This window comes from Carcharhinus amblyrhynchos, chromosome 16, assembly GCF_965287045.1.
Source record: "Carcharhinus amblyrhynchos chromosome 16, sCarAmb.v2.hapA, whole genome shotgun sequence".
NCBI classification, from domain to species: domain Eukaryota; kingdom Metazoa; phylum Chordata; class Chondrichthyes; order Carcharhiniformes; family Carcharhinidae; genus Carcharhinus; species Carcharhinus amblyrhynchos.
In genome coordinates this window covers 26,576,068-26,596,113 of record NC_137339.1, presented here as the reverse complement: position 1 = coordinate 26,596,113, position 20,046 = coordinate 26,576,068, and the positions used below count along the sequence as shown (strand labels likewise).

General features: G+C 40.3%; 1 protein-coding gene across 2 annotated transcripts in view; it reads left to right on the top strand.

Annotated features, from left to right (window-relative positions):
• Positions 1–20,046, top strand: part of LOC145353912 (uridine-cytidine kinase-like 1) — a 122,166-nt gene that overhangs the window by 75,577 nt on the left and 26,543 nt on the right. The window contains exons 7-8 of one of the 2 annotated variants that reach the window (XM_080204892.1): positions 2,817–2,878; positions 19,888–19,907. In XM_080204892.1, coding sequence (XP_080061018.1) covers positions 2,817–2,878; positions 19,888–19,907 — 82 coding nt within the window. Of the gene's footprint in view, positions 1–2,816; positions 2,879–18,971; positions 18,989–19,887; positions 19,908–20,046 lie in introns of both variants that reach the window. The other variant, XM_080204893.1, reaches the window with a different exon arrangement.

Sequence of the window (20,046 nt, the reverse complement as noted above, 5' to 3'; positions counted from 1 at the left end):
GCTATGACTGTAACACTACATTCTGCACTCTCTTGTTTCCTTCTTGATGAACAATGTGTTTTCTCTGTATGGCACGCAAGAAACTTTTCACTGAATGTTAATACATATGACAATAACAAATCAAATCAAAAAACATTCTGTTTACCTTTTCAATTTCCGTACCTGACTGCTGGCTTTGTGCGATTCTTTCAGCATTTTGTATAGTTCTTTTGAATTTTTTTTTTTAACTATTGCTCTAGCTGAACTAAAGCACAAATTCAGAAATCCTGTGACCTGGGTGGCGAACCTTACATACAAAATAGGAGCAGGAATTCGACCATTTGGCCCTTCGAACCTCTTCCACCATTCATTAATTTCATGGCTGATCATCCAACTGAGTAACCTGTTCTCATTTTCCCTCCTCCACTCCCATTTCTTGACTCTTTTGCCCCAAGTGCTATGTCTAACTCCTTCTTCAAAACATGAATAATGAAGGCCTAGTTTAGCTGGATAGTCAACATCTTTTCCCAAAGGTAGAGAAATCTAAAGCTAGCGGGCAGAGGTTTAAGGTGAGAAGGGAGAGATTCAAAAGGGTCCAGAGGGGCAGTTTTTTCACAGAGGGTGATGAGTGTCTGGAACAAGCTGCAAGAGGTAATAGTATAGGCGGGTACAATTTTAATTTTAACAAGCATTTAGACAGTTACATGGGTAAGAAGGATATAGAGAGATATGAGTCAAATGCAGGCAATTGGACTAGCTTAGTGGTTTACAAACAAAAGGGCAACATGGACAAGTGGGTCCGAAGGTCCTGTTTCCATGCTGTAAACCTCTATGACTTTGTGTAATAATCTGGCCTCAACTGTTTTCTGTGGTAGAGAATTCCACAGGCTCACCACTCTTTGGGTGAAGAAATTTCTCCTCATCTCAGTTCTAAATGGTTTACCCTTTAGACTGTGACCCTTGGTTCTGGACTGCCCCGCCATTGGAAACATCTTTCCTGCAACTATGCTGTCTAGCCCAGTTAGAATTTTGTAGGTTTCTATAAGATCTTCTCTCATTCTTCTAAACTCCAGCAAATATAAAAGATTGCCTTTTTGATAATTTGTATTTAAATCTACGATGAGGTTTAAGTATAACTATCTCTGAAACCCTTCATTCAGTTCACTTCAATGGATGTTTATATAAGTTGTTTATGTGGTTGTTGAACTTTCCGTTAGAGGAGTTTGCTGGCTTGAGATCTAAATAAATAAAGTGAAGCTAAAATCTTTCAAACAATTTAAGTGTTAATAAAGATTGAAGTTAAGGATGTGATGCATTGCTTTCATGAGATTGCAACCAATACTGCTAAAGATTAGTGTTCTACTAATTTGAGTCATGTTCCAAAATACAGGTAAATTCAGTAATCCTGGACTCCCAGAAGCAGTACTCAATTGATTTGCGTGATGTAGAATAGTATTACAATGTTGTACGCCATTGTCCAAACTCCCAGAATCATAGCATCCCGACAGCGCAGAAGGAGGCCATTTGGCCCAACCACAATCCTACCCAGGCCCTATTCCCGTTACCTCACATATTTACCCTGCAATTCCCCCAGACACTAAGAGTCAACCTAACCTGCACATCTTTGGACTGTGGAAGGAAACTGGAGCACCCAAAGGGAACCCATGCAGATACAGGGAGAATGTGCAAACTCCACACAGACACTGACCTGAGGCTGGAATTGAACCTGGGTCTTTGGTACTGTGAGGCAGCAGTGCTAACCACTGTGCCACTCCTGTTCAATGAGACTGTGTACTGGAAGTGCAGGGTCACTGACTTGATATGCCTTGTGCCTTTGACTCTTAAAGATTTTACATATTAACACACTAATGTAAATTAAGTGGATAGTCGCTTGGATTACAGACTTAATTAGCCCCACCTAACCCCAAAAAAATGTCCATTTTTAATTCCCATCATTACTCTTTCTCCATCAATACACGCATGGTACAGGGTAACTAATAAGGATTACATGTTGTTAGATCACCACTGTAAAATTGAGTCATGGAGAGCACTAGGAAATTATTTTCAAAATGCACAAATAATATAACAATAATAGATTGAAAACTGTTTGTCAATCATTTGCTCACTGGTTCTGGTTCAATTCCTTCTCAAAAATGAATGTTCTCTCAATGTCCGAGTTCCAGCGGATTCATCATATCATAACATTTGGTCAGTGTTCGCCTCCGCCAAAAGGTAGGGGAACACTCACCAAAAGGAAACAGAATTGTGTTATTAAATATTAAGTTGCCAAGCTAAATATGATTAACAATTGAGAAGCATTCACAGCTAAAACAAGAGCAGGTAAAAAAATAGGAATAATCAGAGCAAGGATAGGGAGACACTGAGTCTGTAAGTAGCTGGATTAACACTTGTGAGACTATTTTGTTCCGTTGGCAAACTTTAAAGACACATCCATGAAAGTTCTTTGCTATTTTAAAACATTTTAAACATGCTCAATGCGTGTTAAAATGGTGAGTAAACTAATGTCATATAAACGCTGATACACTATTATCGTGGTGTGATTTCACCTCTTTAGTTTCACTTTGTCTTTCCCAGATGTGCCTAAATTAAAGGCACCCACATAATCCAGGACATCATCATTTGATCATATAAATGCACCTTGCTAGCTAGCTACCTTGATACCAGCTTCAAACACCCCAAACTGTGACTGAATGTAGGACGCAATTTCAATTGAAAGGCAATGCGGAGGAGGCGGCAAAAGTTAATTCAAAAACATATCTGTTTTTGCCGGACTTGTCACTGCAATTGATGTTTTATCTTTTCTCTTTTGCTTTAAGGAGGAGGTAACATGGTTGCCATTGACCTAATAGTCCAGCATGTACATAGTCAGCTAGAAGAGGTAAGCCAAACTTTTTTTAAACACGGTTGCTCTTAAAGGTCAGTGGAGAGGCATGGTGTGGTCACTCTTAATGCTGCATAAGATTGTAAAGCTGGTTTATTGTGGATGTGGCAGCAGCTGTAAAATGAATCTATTTGTCAACAATGCCACTGGCCACAGTGCAGCCCTGTGTCCTTTCTCTACTAGAGATCATTGCACAGAAATGTTTTACACGTCAGTAAGATTTTGGATTTCTTCTGAAGTGCTACAGGCGAGTTTTGACAGTGAAATCAGCAACTAAGTAAGAGGGTGTGAAACTCAGAGGATTTGTTTGCTGAAGCATTTCCTTTGACTGAACCTCAATCCTTAACCCTTTCATCATAATGCACTGAACAAAAGAAGAGATTTCTTCTTTGACATATTGATTTCCTTTTCCTCGTGTAAATTTAAGCTGCTATGGGGGCAACCTGAAGTACTCATTACTACCTACAAAGGATTTTGTTTAGATGTATTTTTGAGTGATGTTTCCCTAGGGAAAGGACCCTAGGGTACTGTATATGCTGGACCAGTTTCATGAGTTAACATAATTGTCTAACAAGTCCAGGAAAAGTGACTTGTGACTTTTTTTTAACTATTCATTGCACTGTAGCATTTATAATTTCATTTTGTGATTTTTTTTGATTGATTTTGATTATTAGTATGTATTATCACAGTCTGTTCAATGAGTGTAAAATAGCAATTTTTCAATATTAAGGTTTTCCTTGTATGCAATCCATGAAACCAGAAATCTTGACATCTAATTTTACCCTGAAGCAGGCAATAATTAAGCAGCCAATGTCTGAAGCATTATTAGATTATTTCCCAAAAGAAAACAGATTTTGGTTATGTCCTGTGCCCTGGACATTTGATGCCAACGGATATTCTTGTGAAGAATTCACATGTCTTTTTTTGAACTTTAAAATTTTAAATACTAGCCAAATGGTTCAAAACCATGAGCATTATGGATGGAGGTTGAGGGGGTGACCTAATAGAAGTCTACAAGATTATCAGGGACATGGACAGAGTAGATAGTCAGAAGCTTTTTCTCAGGGTGGAAGAGTCAATTACAAGGGGGCATAGTTTAAGGCTCGAGGGGCAAGGTTTAAAGGAGATGTACGAGGCAAGTTTTTTACACAGAGGATGGTGGGTGCCTGGAACTTGCTGCCGTGGGAGGTAGTGAAAGCAGATACGATACTGACTTTTAAGGGGCATCTGGACAAATACATGAATAGATGGGAATAGAGGAATATGATCCACGGAAGGGTAGGGGGTTTTAGTTCAGACGAGCAAATGGTTGGTGCAAGCTTGGAGGGCCAAAGGGCCTATCTCTGTGCTGTAATTTCCTTTGCTCGTCATTATTGTAATAACTGAGATTAATGCATTCCATCATCACTAGACTATTTGGACTGAAATACCTTTGGGATTTGGATTGTCCTCTAGTGAAAAAAATGACAGAACACCTCGCTAACAGAAAACAGTAAAGACCAGATTCAATTTTCAGCAGTGCAAACAATGTAAGTTTGTACCATGGATGTACCCAAAGTGGCATATGTATCCATCCTTCCCATATTCATGTGGTGGTGCTGCCCTCTTGCCCCAGTGGATTTGGTACTGGAGGGCAGCTCCAGGTGTGACGCCCATTACAACCACTTAGAACTCAACCAACAGATTTTTGGCTCTTGTTTCTATTTTATCTACCAGCTGCTGACATATGTCAGGCAATTTTCAGAAACCAATGTCTTTTTATGGGGATACTGCCTTGATGAAAACTATCTGGTGAGTTATGTTTTGTCTGGGGAGAGGAAAAAGCCAAGAAGCCGGATAGATCAGTTTTGACCCATTTAACGTCAACTAGAAGAGACATTCTGACATGATTTACTTGCAATTTGCAGAAAATTCTTCAGACGAATGATACACTTTCAAATCACAATTCTCCTTGTTTCATTTCATTACACAATCTAACAATTCAGTCTGATAAATAATCAACTACCAATCTGTTGCAAGTTGCTTTCTCTAGCACATAGTTTGAAAGAGACCACAGGATGTTAAGAGTCCTTGAAGTTTTTCTGATGAAGTGCTACAATAAAGGGACTTTACTGAACATTGAGTAATTGTTGTTATCTACAAAAAGGAAGAAAGTCCAAATGAATGCAGGATAAAGCGAGAAACTGACATAATCTGTAATGATTGCATAGGCAGTCAAAGTAAAACCAGACTGTTATCAGCCATGGTTCATGTCCCTGGTCGGAACCTGGACCCATTTGCTAAAGAACACATGATTTCCAGAAACTGGACTGTGCGCTTCCCCAATGGGGAGTCATATCATGTTTCCATCTTCTGGTTCAGCTCACTTAACAGCTCATTTATTGTTAAAATGCCCAAAAGTTCAATACTTTGAGCTGCTCTGAGCTTTCCTCCAATATCATGAATTTCAGTTCTTGTCAGCATTGTCAGTGTACAGGGAAATAGATTCTATATAGCCCACGCTTGTGTCAAGATGTGTCTTCAAAAATTAATTTCTTGTCACTTTACAATAAATACAGCATAAAAAGTACACCCGAGTGATTCTGGGGAGGGGAAAGTACTTGCTAATTTCATACACTTGAATAAAACTCTAATAGTCTTCTCCAATGTTATCCATCCATTGATTTAAATTAGGGGTCCTTAATCATAGTCATTGATTCCTGTGGCAAGACAGTGTAGGAAAGCATGTTGTTGTACAGAACAAAAGCAATGTCAGAATGAATAACTCAGGTTTGCAATTTGACTTTGAATTTTAAGTTCTTGACTAGATTGTTCAGACACAGACTTTTATTATCTTGGGTCTTGTAAAAAGACACTGTTATAATTTGCACATTAATACATCAAAATATAAAGATTATGTTTTTGTAATTTGACTGCCCTCATACATTTGAGTCACTGTGATGCTGAATTTCTGGTTTCATGCTTGTGTTATCCCACTTGGAATATTAACTCAATCCACTGCTTTTTCAAACAAGTATTTATAAACTGGTTAATTGGGGAACAAAATGTGAAACAATATCTAATTGGAATGAACAGAGAGTAAGTGGGATCACTTGTCAATGCTGGAATTAATGGGTGGAATTTTATACCCTTCCCTCGAGTGGGACTTTCCAATCCCGCCAAAGTCAATGGACTTTTGAATGGCTCACCACATTTTGCAACCCTGTCCTCTTCATGGTGCAGTGATAAAATTCTGCCCATATAGTTTTGACTGCTTGTTCTGAACCCAAGCTAATTTGGAACTGCATAAATACCCTTGATCAATTATAGACTATCTCTGTAAATTTAACATTCTGGTCTGATTCATTCTCATAAATAGTATTTGACCTGTAAAGCAACTGATGGCAAAAATAGAGTGTATGTTACTCTGTAAGCACAACCTTCTAGTATCTGTGCACTCCCTAAATTAACAGTTGGCAGGTAGGTGGAATGAAATGCGGTTTGTAATGGTATCTTGTCATTCAGTATATACTGACCTTTCTGCATGTACCTTACTGCAATAGCTTTGCTGTGTGGCAACATTTTCACCTTCATTCAATTGTGGTTTTTCTTTTCGTTTTTTTTAATTTTCCAAAACACATAAAAGCTCTTAATGTAAGTTTCATCTTTTGAATGAAAATACAGGTGGATGAAAGATATTTTGAAAAACCCTTTGAGCTGGTTTACATTTGTTCTGATGATGTTAGTTAAAAATTCGTTATATGTTGAACTTGCATGCCTTGAATTGAGTTTCCATTGCATTGTAATGATGCCCTGTTTGACCTTTTCAGTTATTGAATTTCCATTACATTTAAAGCAGTGAAGCCTGTTCACCGCATATTCACTTCACAAGCAATAGTCTGTACTTTTACTGCATTCTACATCGTCATTGATAAACTGCAGAATCTAGAACACCTTTATGCATTGATTAAATTCCTACCTATAGTGTATTCATGTAAGGCATTGCTATGAGTTTTAAAAGTGCACCATTTACATATTCCTTTGAGAGTTAAGTGACTTGAATACAGACTAGTAAAAGCCAAGCTCAAGACTGATTCAAGCAAAGGACCGTTACCATCTGGTTGGGTTGTGAAAGCAACAACACATTTAAAAAGCAGTGTTGAAGCAATGGGAACAGGTGGAATACAGGTTTCCATTTAATAATAAGCTAGTTGGCCAAGATGATTTTCATCTGTACTTACCAGTTGATGAATAAAAGTTGTCTCAAAGTGCTTTGATCTACCTGTCCAATAGCATAACAGGAATCACAATTAAATGGAAGCTTATTGCAAGGCTAAATATAAAATTGTTGCTTTGATAGATGAAAGTTCTATAAATGAAGAACTTTTTAATTGAAAATATTTAAAATAAAATGTAGTGTTTTAAAACATTTTGTATTTGACACATTTTTATCGCCCATTCAGTATTATAAACTGAATTGCATTTGCTGCAAAATAAGCTTTACTAAGGAGCTAACTATTATGATACTGTTGGTTTAATAATAGATTTTATGCTGCTTTGTCACATTTATTGGGTTCTTATTTATTGTTTTGCTTGTTGAGAATTATCTATCATTTGTGTTAATATGCAAGTGGTACAGTGAGAAGCTGTGGCCCAGATAATGACCAGATCTTAGTTAAATAAGCAGTGAAAAGTTATTAATGATGTGGAGATGCCAGTGTTGGACTGGGTTGGGCACAGTTAGAAGTCTCACAACACAACAGGTTAAAGTTCAACAGGTTTATTTGGAATCACGAGCTTTCGGAACACTGCTCCTTCATCAGGTGAGTGGAGAGATGGGTTCACAAACATAGCATATATATAGATAAAGACAAATTTTGTCTCTGAACCCACCTTTCCACTCACCTGATGAAGGAGCAGTACTCCAAAAGCTCATGATTCCAAATAAACCTGTTGGACTTCAACCAAGAATTATTAAGAAAGTTGTGCTTGATCTTGCGGGAAAGAAGACAAATTGACCTAACAGAAATTCTCAAAATGATGAAGGTATTTGACAAGTTTGCTGCAGACAAATTTATTCCCATTGATTGGGATACAAAATCTCAGGGGTATTATTTTAAAGTGTTGAACAACCAGGGTATATGGAACCTGACTCAGTGACAAACACTCCAACTGCTGGCAATACCTTTTGAAAAATTCTCTGCATTCATTGGCAATATTTAGAATGCCTCAGCTACAGTCGCTATTTAGACCAGAACTTCCGATGGATGACAAAGGGATGAGCACCACAGCTTAGCTTACCTACCAAGTTTCAAAAACCTCCAGCCTTGCCAATATTGTCTCAAGAGACTCGGAGCTGCCGCTACTTCCTAGGCCACAAAGCAGTGTTTTCACAGGCCCACATCACCTATCATTAATAATCAATGAAGTGCCATGCCTTCAATGCATCATCGGTTTGTACAACCCCTAACATAAAGACCATTGGTGATCCAAGCCATATATTGAGATATGATTTATAATATCCATAGAATTAATAGAAACCGGTGAAACCTTTTGTGCTGTTAAAATATTTTAGGCTGAATTTCACTGTGATGCCCTGAAATTTTCCATTGGCATAGGATTGGCCTCTGTTCTCCTTTGCCAATTCCATAGCCTCCTTTTCTGTGAGGGTCAGGATACTGATATCTCCGTCCATCTTTGCCTGCTCCCTGATGTTATGCACTGTTGTTCTGCAGGCAGAAAAAATGTTTGAGTGTCATTTCAATGGGCTCCTAATCCCTTTAATGTGCGTGCAGGCCTTTAGCAGCTATGGTCACCTCCCACGCACTCCGCTGCAACTACTGCAACTTTCACAGCGTGAACTGGCGCCCACACATTTCATCTGGTGCTGAGGCCAAGAACTCAATCTCCTATGTGGGATCCCTCTCCATTCACACATTTGGGTTGCTTGTTGACCATATGACCGGTACTTTATAGTGACCGTAGCCATTTACCCTTGTGAAATGTAGGAGGCTGTTGACTAATTTTCTGAACTGGACCCAGTTTTGCTTGTGGACTCTGCTGCTGCCAACTTCACAGCGAGCTCTGTTCAAGCTTCCTTGGTGAGGTGGGATAGCCTCCTGTTGCCATCACTGGGGAACAGGAGCTCCTGCCAGTCCCAGATGGCATGGAGGACAACCTGCAGGGAGGTATTGCTAAACCTTGGGCTCTCACTGTTTGCTCTGGGACATCATTCTAGACTAGCAGATGGTAGCATCAATTGAAGTTATCTGGGGTGGGTAGATTGGAAAGTTCCAGCAGTAGCTGTAGTCTGAAGATGTCCACTTAGGCAGCCAAACACTGTTGAGTTGCAGAGAGTGAATGCCTGTCTAAGACTTTAGATGGGTGAGTTAATGGCAGGTTCTGAATGCCTATCCATCCATGCAAGTTAATTGACCAGAAACTTCATCCAGGAATATCTAATTGACTGGTTGCTATGTGATTGTTTGTGAGCAGTCACCCTGCCTACAGATGCAAGTCCTGCACATTTGTGGTGCAGCCACTGGGACACAGGACAATTCCAAGAGGATTGTGGCCAATGTTTCTAGTTGATGACGATAGGCCTGTGGAACTGCTGGGTGCCCCAGGTTCACCCAGAGTGGCAGCAATTCACAGCTACATGGATTACGTCAGTCTCCTTAATCTTGTGAACTTTGAAAGGGGTCTGGGACAGGCAAATCTTGGCATTTAGACCGTGCTGTGCTGTTGTGCAGATTTTTATAATCCATAAAAATGATGGATGGAATTCTCCACCACCACCACCACCACCCCACCGCCCGCCACCACCCCCCCCCCCCCCCCCCCCCCCCCACTCTCCTCCCATTTGGCAGATCAGGAAACCCCGGGAGGCTGACATGAACCTCATCTGCATTCCGTTAATGTGGTGCAGATAAAGCTTTGCCCCCCCCCCGCAACATGCTAGACTTTCAGTGATACCAGCAAGAAAACCTGCTGGTGTAAAACACATTCCTACAACATGGTGGGCAGATAACAGGATTCATCTGAACAATGTCTGGGGCTGCCTTCAGAGTTCAACCAGGGAACACCACAGTAGTGTGGTTCAGAAAGCATTTTTAGGTGGACCATTGGTGTCCTGGAGGAGGTCCACCTTCAGCCTCAGAATGTTCCTGGAGATCCATCTTCTGGTCTCAGGGAGTGTTCCCAAAGATCTGCCTTCATTTTCAGGAGATGCACCTTCGTTCTTCAAGAGTGGGCCAGTGGTGTTGGCGCCTTTTCAATATGGCATCCAGACACGAAGCTGGACCACACACCATCCAGGCCCATCCCACCACTGAATGCGGAATGAAACACCTGGCTGCGTAATTAATGAGGTTGGGGCTGGATGATTTGGTGCGTTTTCCCCATCAGCCACTGCAGTGGGAAACACTCCACATTCCTGCCCCAGCATGGGTCTCAAAATGGGAGAACTCCGCCTGATAATTCAAAACATTAAGTCGACATATGCAGCCTCATGTTTATCATGGTGATTAATTAACAGAAGGAATAGCTAAATAAATACTTCTATTTGATTTATTAAAACAAAATTCTATCACAAAATGTGGGTATCACTGGTTGTGCCAGCATTTATTGTCCATCCCTAATTACCCTTGAACTGAGTGGCTTGTTAGGCCATTTAGAGTCAGCCACATTGCTGTGTATGTTGAATCACAGGTAGACCAGATCAAGTGAGATTTCCTTCCCTGAAGGGTATTAGTGAACCAGATGGATGTTCACAACAATCAACAATGGATTCCTGGTCATCAGTAGACTTCTTAATTCCAGATTTTTATTGAATTCTAATTTCACCATCTGTCGCTGTAGGATTCAAACCCTGGTCCCCAAAGCATTCCCTAAATCTGGGGAATACGATTCTAGTGACATTATCCTTACACCACTTCGTCTCCATTTCTTAGGTGATCCAGTGTTGCTTATTTTAATTGGTAAAATATTACATTAATTACATTGACTATCATTGTTACTGATCTTCAGTGATTCAATTCACTTTGCTTCTTCAACACTTCTGGTATTTCTAATCAAAAACAGAAAATGCTGGAAAATCTCAGAGATCTGGCAGCATCTGTGGAGAGAGAATAGAGCCAACATTTCCAGTCTGGATGATTCTTCATCAGAGCTTTTGTTTCAGATTCCAGCATCCGCAGTATTTTGCTTTTTCTTAGTATTTCTAATTGTTGCTTAACTTATTTATTAGTATCACAAGTAGGCTTACATTAACACTGCAATGAAGTTACTGTGAAAATTCCCTAGTCACCATACTCCAGCAGCTGTTTGGATACACTGAAGAAGAATTTAACATAGCCAATGCACCTAACCAGCACATCCTTTGGACTGTCAAGGGGAGACCCACACAGACACAGGGAGAACGTTTAGACTCTGCACAGTCAGTGACCTAAGCTAGGAATTGAACCTGGGTCCCTGACGCTGTGAGGCAGCACCGCTAACCACTATGCCACCATGCCACACAAAGGAAGCGATGGTAAAACCTTGCTTCATATTATGAAGTAGTCAAATCTTTCAAGTCTTTTATTCCCAAATGAGGGATATAACAGATCAACACATACCTGCTCCTGACTGAGTTTCACATAAGCAGTGAGAATGAGACTGCTGTAATTGGTTTCAAAGCTTCTCTTTATTGAGCTTCTAATTGCCTATTTTCACAACTGGGCTGACAATACTTGTATGTGTTTGTAATTGTAATTATTTTGCTTTTAATTATTGATTTTAAAAGGTCCTTCCTAATTTAAAAAACATCTTAACAAGAAAGCTTGTGTTGTGGAGAAGATATCTTTGCGTGTTGAATATGGCTTTGGGTTATTTTAAAGTGCAGCGCCATCTGGTGTCAGATGCAAACATTAGGATTTTCCTCTGCTTCCCTCTGTTCAGTTGTCTTATCTAGGGTGTTTGCTGTCTATTTTTATCACCCTTCTATATTCTCATACGTTTTGAAATCATCAAGAAGTGAAGAGGTAGTGATGTTGGGTGTTGTAGCATGGGTGGCACGGTGGCACAGTGATTAGTACTGCTGCCTCACATTGATGAGGACCCGCGTTCAATTCTGGCCTCGGTTGACTATCTGGTCAGAGTTTTACCATCCCGCCCACCACAAGAATTGAAGCGGGTGAGGGGTGGACCAAGAAAAGGTCCGTTGACCTTGGGTGGGATTTTATGGTTTCAAGATGAGCGAGGCCATAACATCCCTCCCTCTGTGTGGCGTTTACACGGTTTGTGTGGGTTTCCTCTGGATGCTCCAGTTTCCTCCCACACTCCAAAGTTGTGCACGTTAGGTTGATTGGCCATGCTAAACTGCCCCTTTGTGCCAGATAGATTAGCAGGGCAAATACATGGCGTTATGTGGATAGATTCAGGGTGGGATTGTTGTCAGTATAGGCTCAATGAGCCAAGTGGCCTCCTTCGGCACTGTAGGGATTCTATGGTTCAAACAAGTGGCAAAGTGGAGAGGGAAGGAGTGTGGTATGGTTAGTGTCAAGTGCTACTCATGAGTTTTCCTCACGCAATGCACCAGACAATGAATTGGTGCTGAGGCAGTACTAACAGCTAAACAGAGCATTTTTCAATGAACAGATTTTATTTGTAGTCTATTTAAAAAGAGTCTGAATGATCAGAACTTGTACGTAAAATCAATCCCAGTCATTTCCAGCACTGTGGGCTCCAGATCTGACAGATGGGGAAATCTCCCAATCCTCCCCCTTGTGGCAGGGAATAGTGGTGCTATTGTGCACAACCATCTTTTTGCTGGGGAAACATTCCTTTGGGCTCATGGTCTGATTTTTGCATTCACCCCCCCCCCAGCATTGACATCCCTTTCAACTTCAGGTAGAAGGCTAAACCTGAATTATTTAAATGATGCCTGGATATTAAAATGGCCAGGGTCTCATAATGAGTTCCCAATCGGGCGGGTGGCAGCACAGGTTCTCTTCTGCCTCACACCTTTAGATAAAATCAACCCTAGTGATTCTAGTGTGCCCCTCCAGTTACTCATTGAACTTAACGGCTTTGCTCAATGAGCGAAGTAACATGAAAGAGTGGAAGCAACAATACTTAAAGTGAGGTGGGAATTCATGAGAGAGATATGAAATTTGCTATATAATTTATATCAGGATTGTGTGTATTATAAGTTAGTGTTAAATTTGGATTTGGGCTATAGATTCAGAAGCTGAAGGTTATTTAGAATCTGCAACACAAAAATAGGCCATTCAGCCAATGTAGTCTGTGTTGGAATTTATGCTTCACTTGAGCTTCTTGCTAACCTCCTTCATCTAACCTTATCAGTATATTCTATATATTTCTATTTATGCCTCTATTTAGCTTCCCTTTAGGAAGTTTTCCCACTGCCGGTTGACTGATTAAGTGGGTCTGGCCAGCATCTTTTTCCACTGTGGTGGGCTGCATGAAATCAACTGAGAAAATTATTGTTCCCTACATCATCCTATTCAATACGTAGAATCCACAGTGCAGAAGGAGCCCATTTGACCCGACCACAATCCCACTCTATAGGGGCCCTATTCTCATAACCCCTCATATTTACCCTAGCTAGTCTCCCTGACGCTAGGGTTAATTTAGCTTGGCCAATCCACCTAACCTGCCCACATCTTTGGACTGTGGGAGGAAACCAGAACATCCAGAGGAAACCCACACAGACACGGGGAGAATTTGCAAACTCCACACAGTGACCCAAGGCCAGAATTGAACCTGGGTAGCTGGCGCTGTAAGCAGTGCTAACCACTGTGCCACCGTGTCACCCCAAATTCTTTTTGTGACTTCCTACCTCACCAACCAGTGAAAGCAATCTATCACCTTTTAACTTATAACCCTTTTGAAGACTTTTGTTGAGTCATACCTCAACTCTGCAAACACTAAATAAATAAAAGCCCTAACTTCTGAAATAGAACATAGAACACTACAGCACAAACAGGCCCTTTGGCCCACGAGTTGCGCCGATCACATCAACGCCTACCAATCCATAGACCTATCTGTAACCCCCAATCCCATTAAATCCCATATACTCACCCAGAAGTCTTTTAAAAGACCCCAGCGAGTTCGCCTCCACCACCACTGATGGCAGCCAATTCCATTCACTCACCACCCTCTGAGTGAAAAACTTACCCCTAACATCATTTCTGTACTTGCCTCCCTGCACCTTAAATCTGTGTCCTCTCGTAGCGACCATTTCAACCCGGGGAAATAGCCTCTGAGAATCCACCCTATCTATTCCTCTCAACATTTTATAAACTTCTATCAGGTCGCCTCTCAACCTTCGTCTCTCCAGGGAAAAGAGTCCCAGCTCCCTCAACCTAACTTCATAAGGCATGCCTCCCAGTCCAGGCAACATCCTTGTAAATCTCCTCTGTACCCTTTCAGTAGCTTCTACGTCCTTCCTATAGTGAGGCGACCAGAACTGCGCACAGTACTCCAAGTGAGGCCTGACAAGGGTCTTATAAAGTTGCAGCATTACCTCCAGATTCCTAAACTCAATCCCTCGATTAATGAAGGCCAGTACACCATACGCCTTCTTGACCACATCCTCCACCTGCGAGGCCGATTTAAGAGTCCTGTGGACCCGGACCCCAAGATCCTTCTGCTCTTCAACACTACTAAGACTCCTGCCCTTGATAGTGTACTCGTTCATCCCATTGGTCCTGCCAAAATGGACGACTACACATTTATCCGCGTTGAAACTCTCTTCCAAAATGTAATCCCCTCGCTCTTTTATCGGAGAGTGAATCTACTACACTGCATCTTTTCCATTATTTATATATGTTTCCTGCCTAGAACAAAGACCGTGCTCCAGCTGTATCTTAACTATGATCGTGTGTCATGTTGTACATTACTTCTTTGCTACATTTGGAAATTAATGACCTAGCATCCATGGTGGGGAAAATACGTGGCAGCATTCTCCATGATGATAGCAGTGGAAGGGGGTCAATGAGTGCATTTAGAAACAAAATATCATGCTTCACTTATCTACTGGAATTCTTGGAAGAATTAGGGGTTAAGGGTTATGCCGAGAAAATAATTTCCTATGGCATTTGTTAAGGTGCTTCAAGTTAAAGGAGGTCAAAGCTCATGCATTTAATACCTAACTGGTTAGATGGATAACTAGACTAGCAATGGAAATCAGAAGATGATAATAAGAGGAAAACATTTGCTATTTGACATGCACTGATAATACATTTGTCAGCTGCATATTGGAACTGTAAGATTCAAGGAGACTTTTTAAGCAATGAAATAACAGATTAAGCTTTGAGTGTTCTTCTATGGCCTACATTCAGTATGCAAGCCTTGGCAATGTAATTCATACAGCCAGGCAAATCAGTTCTAGTCACGCTTATTTCTTCTTTGCTGATTTGACTTCTTTTGGATTTTGGAAGAATGAGTTTAGGGAAGGATTCTCTCTCCACATTTGCTGCCAGTATTTCCAGCTCTTTTTGTCTTTTTATCACGAACAGCAATGTTGCGTTACTGTTAGGTAAATCCGAAATCAAAATGCTAACCTTTTGTAGGTATCAACAAATTGACTTGCATGCAAAAAAAAAGAGGAGATGAATTTAAAAATAGAATCGTAGAATGATTATAACATAGGAGGAGGTCATTCTGTCTCTGTGCTGGCTCTCTTTAAGAGCAATTCAGCTTGCCCCACTATCCCCCATCCTTTCCCTGTAGCCCTGCAAAGTTCTTATCAAGCCTCCTTTTTTAAGGCCGGAATTAAATCTGTCTCCAACACCCTCTCACGCTGCACCTTACAGATGATGCGACCACAGCACCGTCAGGAAATGAGGTGTAAATGGGCTTAAACACCAGCATATTGTGCGAAAAAATGTTGGTGACTATTTACTTCCCTGATTTTGCATTTAATTAGTTAAGTTCACCCTCTGGCGGGCTGTGGGGTTGGAAATGGGGATGCAGGAGGAAGCAGGGATTTTTTTTCTTATTCGTTCATAAGATTTGGGCATTGCTGGCTAGCCAGCATTTGTTGCCTATCGCTAGTTGCCCTTGTTCAGGGGGTAGGTGAAAGCCAACCACATTGTTGTGGCGTTGGATTCATACGTAGGCCAGACCAAGTAAGGATGGCAGACTTCCTTCCCGAAAGGACATTAGTGAAGCAGATGGTTTTTTTTGACAGTCAACAATAGCTTCATGGTCATCAGTAGATTCTTAATTCTAGATTTATTTAAAATTGAAATTGTACCATCTGCCATGGCGAGATTCGAACCCAGATCCCCAGAACACTAGCTGAGTTTCAAGATTAATAGTCTAACGATAATACCAGTGGATGCAATGAACATGTCCTTGAGGAATTTTTTTGGCTTCACTGCTTAATTGCTAATGTATGGCGCAGAACAGGTGTGAGATCTAGCCTTCTTTTGGTCTGTCCACAAGCAATCTCAACATGATTTATTTTCAGCTTCCTCTCTGGCCACAGTCTGCTTGCCACTGGTTAAATACCAGCAGCAACAAGATAAGGCCCTCAACTGGCAGTGGGGCAATCTCTAAGCGCTCTTGCCACAGGCAATTGGGGTAGAGGCAGGCAGGTGGTGGGAACTCCACCCAGCACCCACCCACCCAATTTAAATGCCCACCCCACCTCCAAACCACCTCGAGAGGAGGCATTAAACGCCCACAGGCTCAGTGTATCAGTTGAGGTGAACTCAAGCCTGGAAGCAGCTTTGTTTATAATTTGAGGAACATAAGACTCACTTTGTACTTCCTGGTTGTCAGATTGGACATTTGGAATAATCTGGATAGCTTGATAAGGACATGATGCCTTTGGATGGGTTCAGGAAAGAGCATGAGGAACAATCCAAGATTGTGGACCCCAATATCATGGAAGATTCCAATAATAGATCTTGTTTTTGTCAGAAAACAAGAGGATTGAGTGTGTTTAAAATACCTGGAGTTACATATTACAGAGATGTAATTGAGTGGACTATTAGCATAGAAACCGTGGAGATGGTTTAAAATTAACAAGAGATCCAAAGCATTTCCTCTCTGACATGTAAATATGTGGCCTGTGGATGGATGTAAGCCCAGGCATTTCCATTAAAGTTTAGTCAACAAAATAAATGCGCCAATTATTCCCTTGTAAGGTCAGTCTTAAAATGCATAAAGCACAACAATGTTAGGTGCTCAGCTTATTTAGAAAGAAAATTGACAAATGCTCATCTCAAGGGTCAAATTCCATAAGCAATGAAAGATGATGGTGATCAGTGCAAGGTTAATGTTCGGACTAAAATAGGAAGCAAAGTTGAGCCAAGCCTATGCCTGCCAAAATATTTTGTCAAAAAGTAACTAAGCCATGCTTATTTCTACACGTGTTTCTCACAGACCTACAATTTTCTGATTAACAACTTCAATAAGAGTTGGCAGGCAAGAGAAAAAAAACAGTTTAGTGAATAGCAAGGAATTCAATCTCCCTGCTACTAATGTATTTCCAGGAAAAGGAATGGCAGATTGATCTCCTGCTGGAATGTTCTAGAAGGTAGGCACTTTAACCATTGCAGGACTTTCTAAATCAAAGTAAAAATGATAAATGTCTTGGCCAAAATCTTACTACTGTTCACATTGGCGAGATTATCCCATTCTGCCGCGGTGAATGGAGGTTTGGCTGGCTGCCAAATTCTCTGACTTCGCTGCAGCGGGAGTGTGGATAAAAGGAAGGTAAGATCACACCCTATATTCATAATTTTTCATCATTGCTTTGACACAGATGCATTAGCCACACGTGATGCAATCAAGATACCAATATTGTGAACAAAATGACATTTGCCAACAGTCTTGATCAGTTTGATCTACAAAGATGCATCAAAAGTCAATTTTATAATTTCCCATCAATCTTTAGTGTTCTGTCACACAATACCCAGTTGTCTAAAATGCAGAACCTTTCTTGTTTTCACTCAATTGTAAATTTAATCCAATTTGCAAGTTGCAATTCAGTTTTTGTCCAGCTCTTGCACACTTGTGTCCATACAAAAGGCAATTTCCATAAGTAGATCAATGCCTTGAGTTTACACTTGGGGATTTGACAGGATAAAGATGGAACCCTAAGAGCAATGAGATCACTAGTCAACAGCAGCCCATTAATGCCATTCCTCCAAATCTTCTACAGAAAAAAGACATCTTTAAGGAGTGAGAATCCAAGTATTCTGTGGGAAACCAAACAACATGGTGTATATTTACCCCAAAGGACTTTGATAAAATTTCACACAAAAGTCTGTGGCAATTAATAAAGAGGGAATGGATTTGCCTGAAGGCTATGAGACATTGAGTACTCGTGTTAGAGGAGTAGATTGAAGTAATGAATGATCTACCTCAGAACTCAGTGATGGAACCACTATTGTTTCTCATTTACATAAATGCCCTATATTCAGAAACCCAAAAGACATAGTGGTCTAATTTACTGATAATATTGAATTAGGAAGAACAGTGGAATTGGCAGTGGTAGCTTAGATATTACAGAATGAAGATAGTTTCACAGTTTGTAAACTTTGTAATAGTTTTGGCAGAGGAATGAGAATACCAGGGTAATGAGAATGTTTCAGGAGATGCCAGTAGTTCAAAGGGTTTCAATGGCCAGCAGTAGATGACCTGCATTTCATGCATATTTATGCTTTCCATATTTGAACTTCAGAGATTTTTCTCACTTGATAACGTATTATAGAAAATAAGAACATTGACGGATGTTCAGTGTGCAAAGGGTTAAGGCATTTCTCTGCATTATTGGGAAACCTGTACATTTGCCAGAAAATGAGGGTTCAACCGTCAGCTCGCTAATCAGATTTTCAGATTTTGCCTTTCATCTCATCAGTTAGAAGATTCTCATAGATTTTTTTGGTCATATAAATATTTTCTCCTTATAACCCAAACCCCACCCCGGTCCAAGTAACAAGGGATGAATTTTCCACAGAGCAAAGCTTTTGAGAAAAGGTACATGTAGCTGTGTGTTTCAAAATATGAATGAATTCTCCTTTTATTTAACTTTTTTTTTCTCTTGTATGTGTATTAAAAATGAACGAATGGGTTACTGTTAACATCTCAGCGTGAACTCAATGTAAGGTATGAACAAACAATGGTAGGCGTGCACCATGTATTGTGAACGGTGAGAGGCACTGTGAATACTGGTCTATGCTTCGACACAAAAAAGTCCTGCACCTGCCCCCATGTTTACATATTAAGTTGTTTCATGAAGATACATGCTTAACACCTATTAATTTTTGTTAAACTTTAAATACTTTTTTTCAACCAGTAAACATTCAAATTATATATATAAAAAAACATGTGACGGAGCAAGGTGAGTACTCAAAATGTCTCCATGACGATAGTTACTTTGGAGGACTGTTGTTCATGTATAACTTTCTAACCTTCCTGGTCTGTTTGAATCAGTGAAGTTAAAAAATCAGAGAAAAGTTAACGCTGACCCTCTTGATCAGATAAGACAGTTTCCAAGATTTAAGATTATTCAACGATGTACTTGTTCAAATAAACTTTCCATCAATGGTCAGCCACAGTAGCAATGTAACAGGAAGTTAACTATCTGCCTTAGACACAGGAAGTTTGGAGGGTTTAGAATTTAATGTCATGTTTGATAGCGGCAGTATGTGACATCTACCATGCTTGCCGTGTGATTCTTGAGAATTTTTTTTATACTACAGTTCCTGTCAGTTAAAAATAGAAGAAAACTTGAAAAAAAACAACTATTTTTGGTCCACTGTGAAGTACGTATTCTACTCATACTCAAGAGTTTTAGCTTCAGACTATATTGACAAAATGAATTGCAGCAAAAAATTTCTAAAGAAATGATCGTGCACTATGTAGCATGGTAATGTCCTACTGCCACTGGGAAAAGTTATGATTTGCTTGTGTTGTTGGGTATTAATAAATTGAAATCTCTTCTTTCCTACCTATTCTGAATTTCCTTCATTCTCCTGCTCCGAATATAATCCCCAACTGAACAGAGGAAACTGCGCTGGGATATGTGAGGAGAATTTGCATACTTCATTGATTTTCCTAGTTGTTTTCGCATTTCAAGCCTGTGCGTGGCTAATTAGAAAGCAAAAACTAATAACTGCCTAGAATGTTTGTTTTAAATCATTTACCATTAGCACAGCCATACA